Source organism: Thalia democratica, chromosome 5 (genome assembly GCF_965202585.1).
Source record: "Thalia democratica chromosome 5, ktThaDemo2.hap1.1, whole genome shotgun sequence".
Classification (NCBI taxonomy): domain Eukaryota; kingdom Metazoa; phylum Chordata; class Thaliacea; order Salpida; family Salpidae; genus Thalia; species Thalia democratica.
Window position 1 is genome coordinate 76505452 of NC_139169.1, and position 14316 is coordinate 76519767.

General features: G+C 25.5%; 1 protein-coding gene across 3 annotated transcripts in view; it reads left to right on the top strand.

The window, feature by feature from the left end:
- LOC145835589 (uncharacterized) overlaps positions 1 to 14316 on the top strand; it is a 45834-nt gene that overhangs the window by 15612 nt on the left and 15906 nt on the right. For 2 of the 3 annotated variants that reach the window (XM_082943255.1, XM_082943257.1), the window contains exons 9-22: positions 574 to 714; positions 2148 to 2271; positions 4062 to 4284; positions 4669 to 4802; positions 5090 to 5266; positions 6758 to 6832; positions 7054 to 7261; positions 8409 to 8496; positions 9039 to 9291; positions 10493 to 10544; positions 10866 to 10973; positions 11266 to 11367; positions 11829 to 12056; positions 13652 to 13785. In XM_082943255.1, the coding sequence (XP_082799381.1) occupies positions 574 to 714; positions 2148 to 2271; positions 4062 to 4284; positions 4669 to 4802; positions 5090 to 5266; positions 6758 to 6832; positions 7054 to 7261; positions 8409 to 8496; positions 9039 to 9291; positions 10493 to 10544; positions 10866 to 10973; positions 11266 to 11367; positions 11829 to 12056; positions 13652 to 13785 (2047 nt within the window). The remainder of the gene's footprint in view (positions 1 to 573; positions 715 to 2147; positions 2272 to 4061; positions 4285 to 4668; positions 4803 to 5089; positions 5267 to 6757; positions 6833 to 7053; positions 7262 to 8408; positions 8497 to 9038; positions 9292 to 10492; positions 10545 to 10865; positions 10974 to 11265; positions 11368 to 11828; positions 12057 to 13651; positions 13786 to 14316) is intronic. The other variant, XM_082943256.1, reaches the window with a different exon arrangement.

Genomic DNA, 14316 nt, shown 5'->3' on the forward strand with positions numbered 1-14316 from the left:
AAATTTAAGTTTTATTTCTGAAAAAATTTAAGATTAACGCAATACAAGTTAGATTATTAAGCTTTATTTGTGTTTCATTGCTTTGAAAATACAAAAAGTTTGCAATTAATCCATTTTGCTTACTTGAAAAGTTCGTGTTTGTAAAACTATTTATCTATTTAAAAAGCTATAACATGTGTTTTGTGCGGCTTAATATTTTTTAAGCTGTAAAACAAGTTTTGTTCTATTTTTTCTTAAATTAATTTTGTATTGAACCTCGTACGAGGATTAAATCTTTGTTTTTAGTAAAAGTTATGCCACTTTCAGTCTTAAGAAGTTGTTATCTTTTATATAACAAAGTTTTTTTAATAAGAATTCAAATAAAAAGCAACGTTTAATTAGGTTTAAACTAATGTGCGACAATTCTTTTTTGAAAGATTGAAAAATATCTGTAAAATGTACCTTTGTACAAGTTAACTTAAAATATAAAACTGTATGTAAACATGTTTGTATAAAAATTACTACAGACTTTAGTTTTTTTTGTATTTTAAGTCTACGTTGTGATATGTTTAGATTAAATTTTTAAAATCACAGACGAGCCAGTCAAAAGCAATATGAAGATGAAAGCAGAAATAGCAAATTTGACGATAAGCATCAAAACTGAAGATGAGCAAATAACTCAAGTTGAGCTAAGAAGCCCTAGAAGCAACTCCACTAAATTTGACTATTCATCAGGTTTTTAACATTTTTATTAAAAAAACTAAAAATTTAAATAGAAGCCCTAGAAGCAATTGAACTAAATTTGATTATTCATCAGGTATAATAAAATTTTTATTTTTTTGTACGTAACAGATATAAAAAAAAACAAAAGAAAAATAAACAATTATACCAAGTTCTACTGTTCATCAGATAACTAATGTCTAATATTTTAAATTTTGAAAAATAGTTAATGAAATGATAACATAAAAAAATACGTTTTTGGTGATTTTGTTGTAGCGTGTCTTGTTTTAATTGTTGAAAAAATTGTTTGTAAACATGCTTGTTAATTTCATTCATAATTATGTTTCTTGCATCTTCTAATCAGATATGAAGACATTGTTCGAATTTTTGGTAGTTGGTTAAGGATATAAGTATGTTGTTGCATTAAATAAATAGCTGCTGTTTCAAAACTCTTTTATGTTTTTTATTTACAAAATGGTTTATTTACATGATGTGCTATTTGAACTAGCATTAAAATAATTATATTTTATAATGTCGTTTATTTTTTAGTAACAAATTTGGGAGTAAAAAAATCTTCAAATCATTTTTTCATGCATTTTACAGCTGTTGTACAATGTTCCTTTTTTAAATGACACTAAATTTAATTATTTAGATACTTTTTTCGTTTAAGACAATTTAAATATGAGCACGTTTAAAGCTAATTCGTTTAAATAAAAGTTAAATATGAAGCTTATAACCAACAGGCAAAAACTGTGTTTACCTAAAACCATTTAGTCTTATAGTTATATTTTTTATGAAATTCCTAATGTGAGAAGAAAATAACTTGATAGTAAACAAAAAAAACTAGAAATAGCTTGACGAAATTTTTACTGCCAATTATTGAATTCTGTTTAGTCAAACCTTTTCAAAATAATGAGAGCTTTAAATGCTTGTTAAATTGTTTAGTACGTGTTTAAATTTTAATTTTGTATAGCTGTAGCTTTGCAAACTTTAAAAAACTTTTAATTTTATCAATTAGATTTTGTAAAACTGAAATTAAAGCTGTTGCAGAAACTTTAAACTTTAGAAGAAAAAAATTTGTATGTTGTTTAAGTTCCATAACTATTCAAATGAACTTCTGAATTTTATAATTACAATAAAATAATATTTAAGTATTATTAAATATCTTTTTATATATGCAACTCGTAAAAATAGTATGGCAATATATTGTTTATTAACATAAAAACAGTAACAAGTTAAATTACAATGAAGCATATTTTACTATTAATTGATATTAAACTCACAGTAATAAGTAAAAGGTCAATGGAATATAGTTTTTTATTTATTAGTATTAAATTTTAGTTACAAGTAGAAGTACTATGAAGGATATTTTAATATTATTAATGTTAATTCACAGTGAAAATTAAAATTAAATGAAGGATATTCAATTATTTATTAATATTTTACAGTCACTAGTAGAAGTACTATGAAGGACAGAAGAAATGCTCGTATGTTCAACATTCCAAATTCTAATAATTCCTCCAACACTTCAGACTGGATGAATTTCGAATTGGAAAACAACATTGATGATAAGTTAGTTTGGTAATATGTTTATATAGAATGTGAATAAAAACAAATTATACAGTAATCTTCCTTTATTGTACCAACATATGTTTCTACATATACTTCAACTGGGTTGTTAGTAGAAAGAATAAATCTTTAAAGTTTAAAATTTGTTTTTATTTATATTGCAGTGAAGTTTTTTCACTAGGATCTTTTGTTAGCAAACGATTAAATCTATATTTTTAAACAGTTATATAGAATGTGTTTATTTTTAAAGCTTGAGGTATTTCACTCAATAAACTTACGTCTGTTTTGTTTTAACAATTTCTAAAAAAATATCGTTGGTTGTATAAAGTAAAGCATGTTTTTAATTGTTTCAATATTTTAATTTATTATAGATAGGTTTGAAAATCTTTAAAAATAGTTTGATTCTTTTGTTCATGAAAAAAAAATATTCATAAAAAGAAACTAGTAGAACATTTTTTTAACATTAATTCAGAATATTAATTAAATTTATCTAACACTAAATAAATTTTCGAAAACCCTTTACTAAAATTTAAGTTAAATTTTAAACACGTATCTCATCTATTTATAATTATTTCACTAGACTTTCATCCACTCACAAGTTGTTTATTTAGCATTTAAAAGTTTTCACAAGAGATTACTTGATTTTCTCAACACTTTGTAAACTCCCGCAAGAAGTTTGTAAATAATCACGAAAGTTTCGCAACTTTTTACGACTATTCCGTGAAAATAATACCATTTTTCGCCATAAAACTTTTTTATGGCGGTGTCTGTTTTCCGGTTGAACTTTGCTTGATGATGAAAAACAATAGTTTTTATTTGATGATGAAAAATAATATTTTTCTTGTCTGTAGAGATTAAGTACACATAAAGTTTGTCGGTGTCGAACAAAGAAACTTTTTTTTTTCAAAAAATGTTTGGTTTGTTGCGAGGTTATTAACAGTGTTTATGGTTAAAATATCATAAGTATGTTTTAATTACAATAAATTAACAAGAAAATATAATTTAATAAGAGAGATTTCATGCAAAAATCTTAAAAATTGTATATAACTTTTTTTTATATAAAAGTATAAAATTATTTTTTCATTTAAAATTTCCAACTGAACATTTTAATTACACAAACAAGAAATGTGAAAAGCTTTCGTTATTTGAGTTTTGTTTTTGAAAACAAATTTAAATGCCTTTGCTTTAATAAAGTTTAAATAATGAAGTTTCAGCAAAAAAAAAACGAATGCATTTCAAATCTTATTTATAACTATACTCAGCTGCATTAATAATAAAACGTGGTAATTAAAACTGATTAAAAATATAAATTAGGTATTGTTTAAAAATAAAGTCAGGTTTAACATAAACAAAACGTGTGTGTTCGTTTAATGACTTGTTAAAATAATTTCATAAATAAACCCGAAGTGAACTTTTGTCTTTATGACGTCACTGTGTGAGGAATTTAAATGGAATATTTAATTGATGACTGCAACATGTTATTAGTTTTCAAATATTTTCCAAAACAACACCGGGTGCTTTGAGTTGCTAAAACTAAAATTCACTTTGTATTTTTACATCACCGCTTTACTGAATTGAAAAAAAATGTTTAGTTTTTAATGAAATGGGTAAAATAACAATAAAATGTGTTAATTAAATGATTAGTTTATAACCAGTGCTTTGTTTTGCATAGTACAATAAAAAGAAATGATCAGAAAGCAATCTTTTGAAAATAAACTAATTTTATTTAAAATAATTACATTTGTGCAATGTTAATATTTATTTTTTTTTGATAAGTGATGATTATTTTTCAGGCCAACAGAAGTTCAGTACGTTGCACCCGAGAAATTCGTTCCCAGCTTGTTGAAGAGAAGCTACTCGCAGAAAAAGCCCCGAAACCAAAACCCGGCTCAACCCGTAGCAGCGGCTGTCGGGGAGTCGCGGTCGTCCAGTCTCAACTCCTTGGTGACCACCAAATGCTGCCCCACCAAGCTCTACTCACCCCACAGTTACTATGGTAACAATAATAAGGGTCAGGTTCGTGAAAGTTTCGATGTTGATTTGTATTTTACAATTTTTTTACCTCTTACATCATAATTAAACTTTTTTTATAATGTATTAATACAAAAATATTACATTTTGCCTTTAGTCCTATATTGAAGAAAACATTTTCACAACATATGAAGACACAAAAACTTACATTCCATTTATTTGACTTCAATTATTTTTCCGACTTAATTTATAACTGAAAATCCCTATTGTTTTGTGATCAAATTTTTTTAAATAAAATTTCTTAAATACAAAAACATTAAAAAAAACTTCGTTCGAGTAACAAAGGTATGATTTACTCATTTAGTTCACTATTGTGTTGCTAACTTGTGATACTAACCTGAGTTTTTCTACATCTTCCAATAACTACAGAGTTCAGGAAAATCTAGAAACAGCTCTCCGAGCAAATCGAATAAAAACAAACCTCAATCGTCACCTGCTAGCAACGAAAAGAAAAAAAGTAAAAGTCCCGAAAAAGCAAAGAAAAAAACTGAGCAACAAAAACCGTGAGTACATTATAAATGAAATTTTAATTGTTGTTGTTAATTGTTTTGCTTTTCACTCTAATTAATGGCTAGGAAAGAAGAATTTTGTAATCTTTGTTTAACCGTTTTAATTACATACTTGTTAATTTAATTACAGTAATATATATAATTTCTGTTTTTGTCATTAAATACTTTGTTATACAAATTATTATTTAATATGTTTAAAAGTTTTATGAAAAAAACATTAATATAACTCCTACTTACTTCAACTAATAGTTGTAAATGAACTCAAACAATCATTCACACAGCAAGCTAACGTCGCCCGAACCTTCCAGCGAGTCCTTCATGCGGCATCCGTCTTCCACGAAGGTGAAGCGGAGCAGGAGCGTGACCAGGAGTCGGTCCTCGCACGAGAGGAGGCTCAACAGGAGGAGCCGGACGATGTCGGGGGACAGGAGAAGAGTCCACGTTCATGAACTTACGAGGTAAAAAATTTTTATATAAAATTAGTTAAAAGTTATTGTTGTTTAGTTGTTAAAAATAATTTGTTTTATGAGTTGACGGGGTAAGAATAAAATATTGTTATTTATTTGTTAATTAATTTGTTAAAGAAAAATGTAACTTATTTGTTAAAAATTATAAAATAGAACAAGAGTCCATGTTGATAAGATGACGAGATAAAAATTAAATTTTGTTTATTTGTTAATTAATAATTTATTTTCATGAGCTGACGAAGTAAGAATAAAAAATATTGTTATTTTATTGTTAAATAATAATTTATTTTCATGAGTTGGCGAGGTAAGAATAAAAAATATTGTTATTTAATTGTTAAATAATAATTTATTTTCATAAGTTGACGAGGTAAGAATAAAAAAAATATTGTTATTTATTTGTTAATTAACAATTTATTTTCATGAGAGGTAAGAACAAAATACTATTATTTATTTGTTATTTAATAATTTATTTTCATGAGTTGACGAGGTAAGAATAAAAAATATTGTTATTTAATTGTTAAATAATAATTTATTTTCATAAGTTGACGAGGTAAGAATAAAAAAATATTATTTGCTGATTAATAATTTATTTTCATTAGCTGACGAGGTAAGAATAAAAAAATATTGTTATTTAATTGTAAATTAATAACTTATTTCCATGATTTGACGAGGTAAGAATAAAAAATATTGTTATTTATTTGTTGATTAATAATTTATTTTCATGAGTTGACGAGATAATAATAAAAAATATTGTAATTTATTTGTTAATTTACAATTTATTTTCATGGGTTAACGAAGTAAGAATAAAAAAAATGTTATTTATTTGTTAATTAATAATAAGATAGAATAAGAGTCCATACTCATGAGTTGATCAGACATGAATGAAAAATAATATTATTTGGTTGTTAAATAAGATGTCAGGGACAAAAAAAAGTTCATGTTGATGAGCTTATAAGGTAAAAAAAAAGTTTACTTGTCATTATTCAGTGAATTAAATTCAATTATTTTAAATTATTTCAATACAAAATGTTGTAATATGCACAATTGTCACACCTTTAATACACATTGTTGAAGTGATCAAACATTGTAACAAATTAGTTAAATGTTTTTGTTAATTAACTCATTGAGTTTGTTTCAATTAAGTATTATGTCATAGTCGTGTTTGCCACTCCTTAAATCTAATTTAAAATAATAGCAAACTCGTTTTCGAACTAGATTTAATTGGTTAAAACTAGTTTGCTGACTTCTGACATATCTAAAAATTAACCTTAATTAATTGAATTTATACAACATGGTAAATAATTTTTTTTCAAGTATCTACAATTTACTGATATACAAAACAGAAAGTTTAAAAAATTTGATGTATTTAGTATTACTATGAAAGAGTGGCAACCGTATTGGTCTTACAAATGAAACTTTTACAAGCATAGTAGAAAACTTTAAAAGTTTTTTTTTCCTTTTTTTATTTCTTTTTTGTTACAGGACAATTTCCAGTGGCAATGAAAATGAGAATTACCACGACGAGGGAAAAATACTTTTGTCCACACTGTCTTTCAGGTATTTAATTAATTATTATTTGAAACAACTTAGCATAAATTTGTCCAAGTAGATTTTATAATTAAAAGTAGAATTAAAATATTAGCAAGTTGATGTGTTTTAACCGAGCTTTAAGTTTTATAAACAAAGCTATATATACTTTTATTAACTGGACAAGTAAAGTTTATTTGCTTTAAACAATCAAATTTAAATAAAACATTTAAAATTTTTCAACTAAACAGCAGCGACAAGTACAATGAGATGGTGGAAGTTTTCAAAACCCCCTCCTCGCCCACAAAAAGCCCCGAAACCCCGCAGTCTCCTAGCAACCAGCACTCCAGCAACAACTCCAACTCCCATTCACAAGTCAAAATGAGGAGCAAGTCCCCGGGGGAGATCCCCTACATCGATGAAAACAGCGTGAACGAGGACGAACCCAGAAACTATAATGTCAGTTGATAAGAAATAAATTTACTATGTGTTTTAGCACTTCTCATAAAATCTTAGCAGCTTTTGAATATCAAAGTACATTAGAAGTTTTTAATTAATATTTATGAAAACGTTTTGCAAAAGTATGTAACAATAAAGGTGCTACCGTTTTCTGAATGGTAGCTGAAATAAAAAGAAAAGTTGTAAAACAAGTTACGCCAGTAAAAAAATACTTAACCATCTTAAAAACTTGTAGTTTTTAAAATATTTTTAAACATTTTTGGTAAATTTAAAACAAGTTTATCGTATTTCATATATCATTAAAATACTGGGAAATATTAAAATTAAGTTAAAGGTTAAATTTAAATTCAATAATAAAATTATTTTTCAAAAAGTAACTATCTTGTTTAATTAATTATCTTAATAACAATTAAAAAAAAAGCTAAGAAAATAAATAAGCAAACAAAGAAATATCCCATAACCAGGTAAAAACTTAGAACATGGATAAAATTGAAAACAATTAAATAATTTTTTTCAAGTAAACTTTCTCTGAAATTGTTAGCATTTTAAAATGATTAAAATTAAAAGCTATTTCAAATCCAACCTGGATGACATGAGTCATGTTATGCTAGTAATCAGCAAATAAGATAAGATCTGATAAAAATTTTAATTAAATTCATCGCACAGATGGATTAGTAATTCAAGTACACTAATCTCGTTTTACGCTCGTTCGAAGTAAATAAAAAAATCTGAATTAAATTAAAAGCCAAATAATTTTATATCGCCGTCTTGACTTATATTTCTCTTATATTATTTTGTGTATTTCAATTATAAGATTTATTAACGTGATTGTGTTTCCTAAGCTGTGCATTGTACAATGCTGAAAGTTATATAAATTATTCATGTTTAGTGTAGCTGGAATCTTTTCATATAAATTTGTTTTGTGATTCTGTATTTTATATTAGTTTAGTGTATGATAACGTTCATAATATAAATAATTCTGTTTGATGGTTAAAATGAATTAGTTTATTGGTTAATATTATAATCTGTTTTCGAAACAAATAACTTGATAGCTTGTTTACACTAAGTTAACATTTTTTTAGTTGATATTTATTTTAAATATAAAATAATTTTTATAAGTTGAAATAAAAAATTATATTGTATTCAGGGAGTATTAGTACACGAAATAGTTGACATAGGATCCATGTTCAAGTCAACTGAAAATCAACCAAAACAATTACCTCCTTTGCCTTATGGTTTGTTTATTGTTTGTATAATATTTATTAACTAAAATAAAATAACGTTGAAAGCCTGTTTTTTAAATATAATAACTTTTTAAAATTGAATATTTTCTAGTACTAAGCTTTTGACATTATCTTTTGTTTAGTATAACATAGACAAAAATGTAAGTTTATTAAAAAAAAAACCTAGTTATTAATTATTGTTTAAAGAAAATATGTAACCAAATATTAATGAAATAAAAAGTAAATCAACAATGTAAGTTTCTTTGGAAAAGACCTAATAATTAATTGTTGTTTAAAAAAAATGTAATCAGAAATTAATTAAAAAAAGAGCGTAAACAGTATGTTTTAAAAAGTTTTTTAGAGTGTAATAGTTTTTGTTATAAAAATAAGTTATAATAACAAAATATTTACAAATTAGCTGTTATGCTTAGAAAATTTAAATAATACTATTTCCTTTAAGTTTTTTTATTACTATAATAGTTAAAAACAATAAAAAAAGTGTTAATGACCTCAAAGTGTTATTATAATATTAATTAAGTAAAACTAACAAACAGGACCTCAAGAAACGTCACCAATCAAGCGTAGCGCTTCGGCTGAATCCGTCCTATCAACTGTTGCCAACGACAACACGTTGCCCGTGGCAACGTCGCCCCGCCATCTCCACGGCAACCACCACGGGGTGCAACTGCGCAACCGGTCGTCAAGCACCGACGGGCGGGGTAAACCCCCTAAATTGAGATATTCCTACCAGATGGCGACTGGAATTCAGCAGGCGCCGAACATAAAGAAATATCTGAAAAATAACGGGTTTGTTTTGATCTTTGATTATAATTTAAAAAATAGTATAAATATGTTGAATACAGTTTTAGTTTTTATTTAAATATAGTAAAATAGTTCTATCATTTTTTTTGAATTACAAATAAGATTTAAAATGAGCCAATTTTTTGTGCTAATATGCTTTTACTGTGTTAAAAGTGTTATGTGTTGACAAAAAAAATTACCATTCTTTTTGTTTTGCTTTGTTTTAAGAAATAAAATAGTTTTATTTAACACATTTTTCAGTGAAATATAATGCATTTTGTTTTAAAAGTAGTTTTTCTACGTGTAAGAAACGGAGTGATTGTGAAATTATTTTTTATGATGAGTATGTTTTATTTTCAGTTAGTTTTTATTTTAAAAAAATATAGTGATATTGCTTAATATTTCTTGACTGAGAAAAAGATTATAAATAATTTAACAAAGTGTTATTTTGTACCAAAATACTCTTACTGTGAATAATACAAAAATGGTATTTGGTTACAAAAAAGTGACTACCATTTTGTTAGTTATTATAAAAAAAATTGTGTTATTTCAGCACACTTTTTCAAGTACAATGATTTAAAATGTGACTTATTTTTAAAAAGCAGGTATACATATTTTAACACTGTAAAATAATATTTTGTTTTCTTTTAGTCTTAAAGAAAAAATTATAGTAGCTACAATATATTTTTCATAACTTAAAATTAGTTTTTTAGTTTATAAAAAACTTGTTTTTTTCTGACTTAAACCTAACAAAGAAACAGATTTAGTCGAATAACAACATCTGATATTTCATGTAATTTAACACAATACATTTGTTTTCAGAAAAACAAAATAAAATCGTCATTCACCACAAGATGTTTTTTATATCTTTTTATTGTTTTTGACAAAGACGGCATATAGTTGCGGTCGACCATTCAACATGACAAAAGAAAAAAAACAAAACATTTATTTTAATATACATTTTACAACAATAAATATTTTTTTGTAGCACACTTGACTACTATGAATTGCATAACAATTTGTATTTTTCAAGTTTGCGCTCGTTACTGGCAACTAGCGGTTAATTTATTTGTATTGACCTACTTAAAATGTCAGTAAACAGCTCAAGACTACTTTTTAATTTTATGCTCACTACCGACATCTAACGGTTGTTTTATTTTTTAATTTCATGCTCACTACCGACAACTAACGGTTGTTTTATTTGCAGCGTCGAAACAGGAAGAGGTCGTCGTTCGTTTTCGAGAAACAAAAAGCAGCGAGTGAGTTTTAAAATAATTGCGGTATTAACTTTTTTTGGTTGTTAAACTATTATAAGCAGCTATCTAAACTTTAATAACCCTTTGATTTCTGTAAGTTTTAAGGCATTACTTGTACAAAAGTTTTAGTAAGCTAAAGTTTTAATTTCGATCAATTAAAAAAATGTACAAAAGTAACACCTTTCAATTTTGTTTTTCTATTTTTTTAACAAAACAATAATACACATTTACGTAGATATTTTATTAAAGTAATTAAATTTGTACACAAACCTGTCACTTGACTTTCTTAGATAATTTTGATAGTTTTAAACTTGCATATTTTAGAACGAAGTGAGCAAAGTAGTGGAAAATGCGAATGAAAAAAACGATTCAGTAGAAAAGACTCCCGTGTTTACTGCTGATGTATACAAGGAACAGTATATGTGTTACAAGGTAGTTTAAAAAATTTCATAATTAAATATATATTTTAAAACGTTTTTGCTTTGCATGCTTATATTTAGAATATTTAATTTTAAGAAAATAAATTTGTATTTCAACGGTTTTCTGATTTTGTTCTCTATTTTTTATTCTTTTTATATATAAATAATTAAACTCGATTTCACTCTTTTATTTCAACATACATCATCAAGCAATATTAATTTAAGTTTGTAGTTATGAACTGATTAAGTTTTTACTTGATATATTTTTATTTCCACAAAATAAAAATTCTTATACTCATAAACAGATAGCTTCAATTGACAAAGGCAAACGAACTCACCAACAAAAATCATGGAAATTAGTTTGGTGCAGACTGCAAAACCATTTCATGTTCTTGTACAAATCTGATGTTAGTAAACTATTTATTATTATTTTTTAATAGTGTAAGAATTTAAAATAATTTCAATAATATTGTATAAATCTAATGTTAGTTTTACAATTGATCTATTTTCAGCAATAACAATATAAATTTTATGCTAATTACCAGATTTATAAATTTAAAAACCATCATAAATTTTACAGTTAAGTTATTTCCAATCGTTACCATATATATTTTCACGTATTTTATATATTTTTTTACATAGTGTTGTAAAATTCAAGTTCAGTAATTATTAGTTGGAAATGTTTTTTTTCCGTCTACCAGAATAGTGGTTTGATAAAATAAGTTGAGTAGTGATAAAGTATTTTCAATTGATTAGTAAAAGTATTAAATAAAATAATACCGACCTAAGTAACTTGATTTTTCTTTTAATATACAGTTAAAATTTGATAAAAAATTTACAACCAATTAAATTTAAACAAAACCTTCAGAACAATGACCTGATGGTCCACTTCACTCAAGATCCAACCGCTAAGGGGCGCGCTTCCAAATCTAAACCAATCGGCGGCGAGCATTTGCCGAAACCGCGCCACCTGGTGATGGAGGGCGCGAAACCGGTCAACCTGATCGGGTGCTTAACCGACATCAAGTTCGGATATTCGAAGCGGATGAACGTATTCAAGTTGAACACGTTCAACGGTTGCGAGTACCTCTTTCAAGTTGGTTTTTATTTATTTTATATTAAAATTTACTCCTTAAATTTACTTTTCATTCTTTTTTTCTAGTTTTTTCAAGTTGGTTGTTCATTGTAATTCAATTTTGCTTTTTTAGATTTTTTTTTGTTTTTCCATATAATTTTCTTTCTTATATAGTTTTGTTTGTTCTTAAAATTTGTGAATTAAAAGAACTAAATGCGTATCTGTTACAAGTTGGTTGCATATTTGTTATAAAAATACATATTTTGTTTTTAAACTATGTTATAAATGTTTATTAGGAAAAATATTCGAAACAGATATGTTTAAAACGTTTTATGTCTTAGAATATAATAATATAAGTATACAAAAATCTAATGCTCTTTGACTAGTTTTTACCTGCCAAGCAAAAAATAAGCCATATTTTTTTTGTGTATTAAGATAAATCTTCCTAAATAAATAAAGCTTGTACGGTGCATATCAATTTACATTAAGTTTTTGAAAAGTGTTTACAAGATAATGTAAGTTGATTTTTTCATCCTAGCTTTAGGCTCAATCCACAGGTTTTAAAATATTCAGTTTGATTCATATGTGTTCAGCCATGTGTTGATTATATATTCAAATTCACCTAACCGCAAAGTATTTATGCTAATTAAGTTTATGAGGTACTGTCTGTAGTTTATGAGCTGTGAGCTTGTATAGAATTTCAGTAGAAATGTATAAGTAAAAAAAAAAACGAAATATAACTCCCTTGCTACAGTTTTTATTTTCATTACTCTTACTCAACATGTTTTAAAAGTAAGGAATGTATTTAAGTGAAAAAAAAAACTAAAAAAACAGCTTACTTTTGAAAATTTGAACTTTTTTATATAAATGAATATTAGGAAAAATTTTTGATACAATTATGTTTAAAACATTTGATTTCTTTAGAATATAATAATATAAGTATGCAAAAAACTAAAGCTATTTGCCTAGTTTTTACCAGCTAAGCAAAAAATAAGCCATATTTTCCTCAATTTTTACCTAATAAACCTTGTATTATTAGCACTCTCAAACTGAAACAAGATCTAAATACTAAAAAATAAAGTTTCACACTAAAATAAACTAGTAAGTTTAAATTCTGAACAAGCTATAAATTTAAATTAAAACCAACACACTTTGAGTAGTGAACATAGCAAAAAAAGTAGTTTGATTGAATTTTTTTTTAATCAATTCTTATATATATTTACATAAAACTGTTCGCTCAATATATGCTGAAAATGGTTATATATAGTTTTTTAAACAGTTTAATTATATTAAATATACTTTGTCAATTACACTTCTATATACTTAACTTTAATGTCATTTGTTTAATTTATAAGTGTTTAGTTTCTACAAGCTTTAGATATTTCTCAACTGCTTTATACACATATTTAACATGAATAAAATAAATTAAATTAAAAATACCCGAGTGCTTGTTAATCCTAAAATGATTATTTTTTGCTTTGAAAAAAAAACTGCAACTGAAGTAAAAAGGATCAAGTTAATTTTAAGCTGAAATAAGTATCACTTACACACTTTTTTTCACTTTAACCATAAATTTTATTTAGTTTAACATTAAATTTAATATATTATTTCAATAGGCACTGAGTGCAAATGACATGAAGAGTTGGATCCAGTCAATAAAAGAACAAAGCGGGAAGAAAAATGATGGAAGCATTAACGTTAATGAGGAACTTATTCTCAAGAAGAAAAAAGAATTGGAAAATTTCAGCCAGTGAGTTCTGTTAGATAAGTTGATGAAAAAATGATTCTTGGATAAAAAGAATAACTTTTATCATGTATCAACAACTTTTTACCAAATATAAACTCTGCTTTATTTGTTCCAAAGAGACATGTCCATAAATAAAAAATCAGAACACTTTTAAAACTGAGAGTTCAATCGAAGCTTTAGTTTTTTAATTAAAAGAAACAATAATATGCAATTTTTTTACAACCAATTATATTTTATAAACCTGTTTATAAATAGTCATCATTTAGTGAAAAGAAATAATAATAAATACTATTGTTACATTTAAGGGTGGCTTAAATAGTTTTAAATTTAATAATTGCTTAACTTTATCTTAAATGCTTGCTTAATGTGTCACAGAACCATTTTTAAAAAGTTACATAACAAAAATATCACAACTTGAGGAATTTATTAACTTAACATTGAGTTACATCACCAATTGAATTTTTGTGATTCACTCACCTAAATTTAGTATCACGTATTTGATAAAATTCTCGTTATGAAAAAGAAGCTATGCTT